This window comes from Cariama cristata, unplaced genomic scaffold, assembly GCF_000690535.1.
Source record: "Cariama cristata isolate BGI_N322 unplaced genomic scaffold, ASM69053v1 scaffold29921, whole genome shotgun sequence".
Lineage (NCBI taxonomy): Eukaryota > Metazoa > Chordata > Aves > Cariamiformes > Cariamidae > Cariama > Cariama cristata.
Window position 1 is genome coordinate 1,521 of NW_009601435.1, and position 8,015 is coordinate 9,535.

At 38.2% G+C, this 8,015-nt stretch overlaps 1 protein-coding gene across 1 annotated transcript; it reads left to right on the forward strand.

Moving 5' to 3' along the window:
* The first annotated feature begins 979 nt into the window (after positions 1-979).
* Positions 980-7,786, forward strand: SKP1 (S-phase kinase-associated protein 1). Its single transcript, XM_009710463.1, has 5 exons — positions 980-1,089; positions 3,468-3,541; positions 4,753-4,896; positions 5,597-5,737; positions 6,517-7,786. Exons 1-5 carry the CDS (start codon positions 993-995, stop codon positions 6,550-6,552), a joined length of 492 nt encoding a protein of 163 aa, XP_009708765.1. The 5' UTR covers positions 980-992; the 3' UTR covers positions 6,553-7,786.
* Positions 7,787-8,015: the final 229 nt, after the last annotated feature.

Genomic DNA, 8,015 nt, shown 5'->3' on the forward strand with positions numbered 1-8,015 from the left:
ACATCGTACTAGTTTGCTGAGAACTAATTTATAAAACTTATGTGGCCAGGCAGTTATGCCCTTCAAGTCAATTGGTTCAAGTGCAGTGATACCCAGGCGGACTTCATGTGTAGTTTCAGGCAGAAGTTGTAACCTACTAGCTTCTATATCAAGTGCATTACTTCAGGGTTTGAGTTGTTAAATATCGAGAAAGATGCATTCTTGTAAAGTTTGATTATTTTTCTGCTAGTGACATCTCTGGAGTCTGTGGCTCCTGTTTATTGTAGGTCTTATTACAGTTTGTTTGAGAAACTGTTAAAATGCATAGTCATCTTAGTCTTTCCTAATACTGACAAAGTGCTGACCTAACTTTAAGAGCAGTATTGGGTGCTGAAAGCCTTCCTTGTAGTGGTATATTGCTTCTTAACCTCTTCAGAAAACCAAATCCTTTTCTGAAGGAGAGCCTTTGGTCTCAAGTAACCTGGTCTATTTGACTGTTGGGAGCAAGGGAGGCTGGACTAGACTCTGTCTAGAGGGGTTCCTTCCAACCTCAATTTTGATTCTGTTCCAGAGGCTATAGTTTGAAAACTGCTTTTGAGATCTGACTTCATTTGAGTAGTCAAAGTGAGCAGCAGTTGTTTGGATTTGAAGACAATTAGTGTTTTGGAAGTCTTGTTGAAAGGTAATTCAAGAGAAAGTTAGCTCTAGTAAAAAAAAATACAAGCAATATTGACTAATAAATTGTGTGTATTTTATGCTTTCAAATTAAAGAAAAATGTTCTCTTGGATTGGTGTTAGGTTTATATCAATCCTTGCTTATTAAGCATGAAGATTAATGAATTTAGGCCTGTTGATTCAAGCAGTGAATAATCTAAGCATGCTCTAAGTGGCACTGGGCTATCTGCTCTTGGTAAGACGCAATATCAATGGCAAAGGTAATGTACATCTTTGAGTCGGCAAAACTTGTAACATCTGCTGAATATTGCGTGGAAATAACTGTCCTTCTCTTGTAGATGCCTTCAATTAAACTGCAGAGTTCAGATGGAGAAATCTTTGAAGTTGATGTTGAAATTGCAAAACAGTCTGTAACTATAAAGACTATGCTGGAAGGTAAGTGTACAAAGCCTTGAGGGTCACTGGGATTCCCAGGCCCATGCAGCAGCTTGCTGTCTTATGTCAGAACAGCTGGAACAGTTGCTGTTGTAGCTGAAACTGCATTTTGAGTGGATGTGCTCTTGCAAAAAGCTTAAAGTTCAGTCCTCTTGTTAAGAGCACTTACAGGGAGGCTAGTAAAATATAAGCACCACGCTGCCTTGCATACAGCCTACTTCAGCTTTGTAAAAGTTAAGCAAACAGAACATGTAGTGATTTTAAAACCGAAGTTTATTTAATCATACAAACCAATCTGACAGCATAAATATTTAAATGGGGTGGGAGGTCATAAACAAATGCAATGAAGAAAGGACTAAAGTGAAACCTATAGCGTAAGCTTATGGCTGCAGTTAAATCATTTGGGATAAACAGTTAGTTCTGATCTCCTGCTGACACAAATTTGAAACAAAAGAACTTGTGGCGGGGGAGGGGAAATCTGCCAGATGGCTAGGATACAGAGCAAACTGTCTAATCCCTCTAGTGCAAATCCTCATTGTGTACTGGTCGTTTTTTTCCAGTTTTTGGGTATATTCATGAATTAAGTTAGGAAAAAAAGAATCTTTCTGTAGATGCTGTTAAAACTATGCTCTTGGGTATCAATATTTTTCTGGTTATGACACCTTATACACAAGAACAATAAAAATAAGGTTGAAATACTGCAACCATTGAACACTTCCATTCTGTTAGTAAGATGCTGTTGAACATGGTTAGCATAGGAGCAGGAAACAGCCATCGTTTGGAATGTGTTAGGGAGCACAATTCTTTTCAGTTTTCTTATGCAGAAGCTGTGTCACTGCCGGTGTTTGGTGACACTCGGGTGTTGATGAAAGGGAAGTTACACGTGGTAAGTGTTGTAAGCTGGGCACCATAAACTAACCTCTTGCTAATGTGGGTAAGAACCAGTCTCCTAGTACTGATGAAATGCATTTGCAGTACAACTGGGTAAGCATCAGTTAATAAACAATGTTTTATGTGTTGGGTGCTGCAGCTGAACGGGGAAGAGCTGAAAGGTGGGGTCGTGTCGAGCATCATGAGACCACCAATGAAGTATCAATTTTCTGGTAACAGATGAAGTTGTTGTTTTGGAGGGTGTGGGGATGAGTTGACTAAACTTGAGAGATTGCTTGAATTATTTCCCCATACCAACAATTTTGGACTGGTCACTTCTTACACTAGTAACTGCCACCATGTTCAAAGTATGCAGTGAAAGCGTCTGGTAATTGGTCACATATGCAGTATCCTTTAATGTCAGTATTAGTTTCTGAGTCTATGAAGTTAGTTATTCCAAACAAAGTAGTACTAATTAATATCCCTCTAATAATAACAGTAGTTGACTTGCCTAAATACAGAAATACATGCTGTTTTACTGGTACACAAATTTGATCAGTGATGATGGTGTGACAGTCACTTGTTCTTAAATTATGTTTCTTGGTGATGTAAAATTGGCTCATCTCTGCATATAATGAGTGAAGTTCTGTGTAGTTACTCAATTACATAACTAATTTCAAGATGTTAATCTTTGACAGCTAGGGTGCGATCCAACTGTTAGCATTTGTGTAATAAAATTGCATATTCTCTAATCAAAGATGGCTAATGTGGTATTTATTCTGTGTATCAAGTCTGAATTTTAATTTTTCTCAATTTTTACTGTGATTCCTTAATCATGTCACTTTGTCCCCTTGATAAACTTTATCCAAATCTCTCCTGAGTATGCTAACAAGCTTTTAAAACAAGGAGTGTCAGAAGCATGCTTTATAAATACTTTTTTGATTGAAGGATTTGTGCTGCTGTCTTAGCGTGCGAACTTCTTCAACTGGTAAGAATGAGTATGAGTGCTTCAGAGGCCGGATAACTGGTGTCTCTGTGGCTACAGTATGTATTGCTACTGCAGAGAACAAAACGTTGTCTCTACTTACCACAGTAGATCTGAATTATTATTTAATAATAAATGGAATGGGAGATCTCAGTTGGAAAACTTTGGTTTAACTTGTGGATTGAACTCTTGAAAGTTCAATCTTCAACATAGCCCGTTTTCAGAACACTGGACTGGCAAGTTCTGCTCTGTCTAGTAACTGCTTAACCAGTGGTTTGTTGATGCTCTCATTTAATGAGGTAGCCTTATTAGCTACTTAGCCTGAACTTGGTATAACCCAGAACGTATAATGCAGTCATGGCTCCACAAAGCTTTCTAAAAGCTTCTGACTGCACTAGTTAGATCCTTTGCTGCTAATCCATTCAGCCTCAGTGTTGCTAAAATAGTGGAGAATTGGTGAAGCAGTCCAGTTCAGAGTAAATGGTTTTGCCTGCTAATTGCTTAGTCATCTTTCCATTTTTAGATTTGGGAATGGATGATGAAGGTGATGATGACCCAGTCCCTCTTCCAAATGTTAATGCAGCTATCTTAAAAAAGGTAAGATGCTGAAAGTGATAGTGTTGTAGGGCAGTAACAAAATGTAAAGTTCATGTTGGAATTGGATATTATGAACTGTTGTCTTAAAGGTACTTTTCTTGCGCTAGCTACAAGCTTAACCAATTTGAGATGCATGAACGCAGGCATCTAGGGTATCCAAGAACCGGGGTGAGGCTGGCAGGCAGATAATGGGAGAAGACCTACAGAGGTGACCTTCTGGAAGAGCAGCTGGAGGCCAGACAGGCTTCCTAAGGTGTTGAAGTGGTGCTGGACATCTGTGCACACTAGTATTTCATGGTATTAAAGCACTGATTTTAATTGGATTCTGTGAACTGAGGTGACCATTTGATTTCCAAATGTTAAAGGATTAAGGAGCGGGCAGTGGTGAGAGTAACTGGCAGTAGCTGTGCCGGTGTTTCAGTTATAGTGCTTAAGAGGTGCTGCGTGCTCATGGTGGTATTAAATTAAGTAATAGACTGATTATTTGAGAAAAGCGAAAAAGTATGTTGCTGTTTTCTAAGATGCTTTTTGCTCTGAAGTAGAAAGTGTTGTGCCAAAACAAGCACTGGACTGTTTGGGGGTAAATACAGGGTTAGAAATTATTTCCTAGTGACCATACATGTAAATAACTTCAAACTTGGGAAGCCTCTTGGGTTGGCAAAAATGTAACAGGATTTTACTTGCAGTAGATCCCTGCTGCCTTTAATTGTCTGGGTGATGAGATTGTGTGTTCACAAGCCAGTGTGGGGTTTTTTTTTGTAAACTTGCCAGGTGAACTTTGTACTGAGGTGAACGTGTCCTGCTGGTCGCTATTACCACTCTACACTCTTCCCCTGTGTAGTATTCTGCTTAATAAAAATTATGTTTCTGCCAGCAGGTGGAACACTGCAAAATGAGGTTTAGGTTTTCTTTGTACAGTTGTGTGTGTTAGGATAGTGTTGAAAAACTTTAACACCAGCAGCTGGCTTTTAAAATCATAAGTAATTGACTAGCTAATGTCTCAGATGGGATTCTTGAAGGCTGTTGTACTTCAGGATTGGGTATCAATTGTTCTAATCCAAAAATATTGGGTACTGGAGCATGTTCCTACAGAATTCTAGTATTAATCTGGAGAAAAAGGTACATTTCTTCTAAAATGAAGTTAAGTTTTATAGTTGAGGCCTAATGGGAGAATCATTTGGATAAAACTTTAATATCAAAACCATAATTAGGTGATTCAGTGGTGCACCCATCACAAGGATGATCCACCTCCTCCTGAGGATGATGAGAACAAAGAAAAAAGAACAGATGACATCCCTGTGTGGGATCAAGAGTTTCTGAAAGTAGACCAAGGAACGCTTTTTGAACTTATCCTGGTAAGTCTGATCAAGCAGTGTAAAGGCTATGCCTGTGGAGTGCGCTGTATTAGTGCACTTTACAAATAAAGTCTTTAAGCTTCTTGAATCACTTCTTCATTGGGAGGGGGGGATGTGGGGAGGGCAAGTAGTTCTGGCAAGTACTTGCTGAAATTGTTGAGGATGTTAGAATGCTTGTTAACCTCATGCTAGGCATTAATCTGTACTTGCTTGTTTATCAATGAATATACTTTTCTGAATATGGGGCCCTACAGCTTGCTTTATTTTTGTGGCTCTTGAGTCTTACTTGAGGGCTTATTACTAGAAACGGAGTTCTGGAGATCTGTGTACAAATCAAAATCTAGCTTAGACTTTTAACATTACCTTGTTATGGTACTGTGAGCCAACATTACTTGTCTTAGCTGGTTAACAATACTTCTCAACTCTGAAGATCTGGGATGTTTGCAGGCTTCTGAAAGCCCTTTGTAACAGGAGGAGCAGGGGAGTGTGTCTTTCATGCTACAAATGACTTTCCCTTCTGTTTGGCAAGCAAGTTTTGGGTACTGTTACTTGAAGCTTCTACCGAGAAGCTTCTCAAAGTGGAGATGATCTGTTTGCAGTTACAGTATTCTACAGTGTCAGCGTAAGCATAACTTTGGTAGTACATCTACAGAGGCAGAATATTGATAGGGAGGCTTTAAATTTGGAAACTCTTCCACAGGCTGCAAATTACTTGGATATCAAAGGTTTGCTTGATGTCACATGCAAGACAGTTGCAAACATGATCAAGGGGAAAACTCCAGAAGAAATTCGCAAGACATTCAATATTAAGAATGACTTCACTGAGGAGGAAGAAGCACAGGTACTTGATCTGGGTTTAATTATAACTTAGCTGTGTTTTTGGTGCTGAATTACTGTGTGGTGCTTCGTAATTTAATATGTGATGCAATTGACTTATTTACAATAAACGTAAAATAATGCATCAGATCCTCCTAATTGGGTTGCTGCTAGTGGAAGACCTTTTGGTGCCTACAGTGCTTGCAGCCTGTTACCTGAAAAGGTCAAAACAAATTGTGTTTATTTCCTAGCTCAAATGTGTGTCTGGTAAGAAAGCATGTAGGATTGTTTTTGACAGCCTTAGTTTGCTGTTTCAGAGCTGTAGTAAGAATGCTGAAGATTTATTGTTGCACGTGGCTAGAAAGATAAGATGTTTGGATTCTCATCTTTAGTGTACTCCTCAATCTTAGAACTTGAACAACAAACCAACTGCAAAATGGCAGAGTTGGGAAAGATCAGAACAAGATGCCTTGTTTAAATACGAAGGCAGTGAATTGTACACCTAGGTTTGTCTTCACCGCTATGTCATGAAACGAGCCATTGAGTCTTAAGCTAGTCCATTTGTTTTACTTGGTGGAAAAAAATCCATTTTGATCAAATCTCAGCATAAGAAATTTCTTGGTTTATATTGATAAACAGGTCAGTCTGGAAGGCTGACTTTCTAACTACAAACGCTGCATGAAAAATTAAAGCTGCTTCCAAGTTATGCCTTCCTGCAGTAAATAATCCTGAATGCTTACAGGAATTTACAGCTGACTTTCAGAACTTTGCTGCAACATATTAATAGCTAAAATGTTCTTTCAGGTACGTAAAGAGAACCAGTGGTGTGAAGAGAAGTGAAGTATTGTGCCTGACACTCGAACACTGTAAGGATTGTTCCAAATACTAGTTGCACTGCTCTGTTCATAATTGTTAATATTAGACAAATGCAGCAGCAAATGAAGTTGTGTTAGCAGGATATTGTTCCCTTTGCATGTGTAGTGGGTTTTTTTGAGTACAAATTTAAATCTTCTGAGTTTTTACTAGTGTAATTGGATATCTTTTTACTTTACTCTGCAATGAATAAAACTGAACTAAGTGTGGATTCTGTATGGAACGTAGCACTTAAGGTTATCATTTACATTACACTTTTAAACTGTTCAAGTCCAGTTACAGTGCTAAAGGATTGCCTCCATTGTAAATAAAAACATGTATGACTTCTTCCTCAAGAAGAGCAAAACACTTGTATTTACAGGGTATTGATAGCTTCAGAAAGAAAAACAAACTAGATTGTGTCTTGGGGAACTAGGTAAAGTAAAAAATTACTGAATTTCTTCCAAAAACATTGTGGGGAAAATTAGTGTTACTTAAAGCTATATAACTCTCAAGATGGTTCTTGTCCTGCATTTAAAAAAAAAAATTGACCACTTTATTGTCCTGTTAGTCTTGCCTTATAGACTAGTGAAAGATGTGATCTAGAACTAAGCAAGCTCCTGAGAATTAAATTTGAATACTTCAACCATGTCTTGAAGACCTGCCTCTAGCTGGTAGCAAGTGAAAAGTGTGTTGCTTTATGCACAGGATGGGTGTGTTTTTATACATGTTACTGTTAAAAGTGGAATCCAGATTTGACCAAAAATGACTGACATTACCAAAGTTAATATTATTGACCTGTGCATGCCATTAGTGGCTGGTTTTTAGGCAATTTCAAACAACCCTTGTGATGTAGTTCTTTAAAACATGGTTTCATGTGTCCACAGGAAATCTTACGCATCTGTATGTGATACTTCAGCTTGTAGAGACTTAATTATTGCATACAAAGCTAATGCAATATCAAGCTTAACTTCTTTGGACAAAGCCACTTGCAACTAGTTAACAGTAACTGGTTTTCTGATTTTTATTTTTTTTTACAGTTCCCTTATAGGGAGTAGGGGATGGTTGTGTGGTAGATCTTTGAGGTGTGCTCTTAGCTTGTATTGCATTCCATTCTCTGTATAAACCTTAGAGTAGAATGAACCTTAATAAACATACTTATCTCACTTTAAATATCAGTGTTTCACTTCTGAATTAATAAAGGGCTTTTAAACTTCTGTTTGCAAATGGTTCTAGTTATTTGAAAAGAGACCATCTTACTGTCACTTATTACTGAGTGTACAAATAGCAGCACTGAGGCAGTGGTTAGTTGAAATAAAAGATGTAAAGGTTTTGTTAAATGACTAATGCAAGCCACTAGTCAGACACAGTGGGCAACTTCTCACATTCAGTCACAAGTTAAAGAGCAGGCAGTTCAGATGGATATAGCTTCTGATGGCTTACCAGCTTTT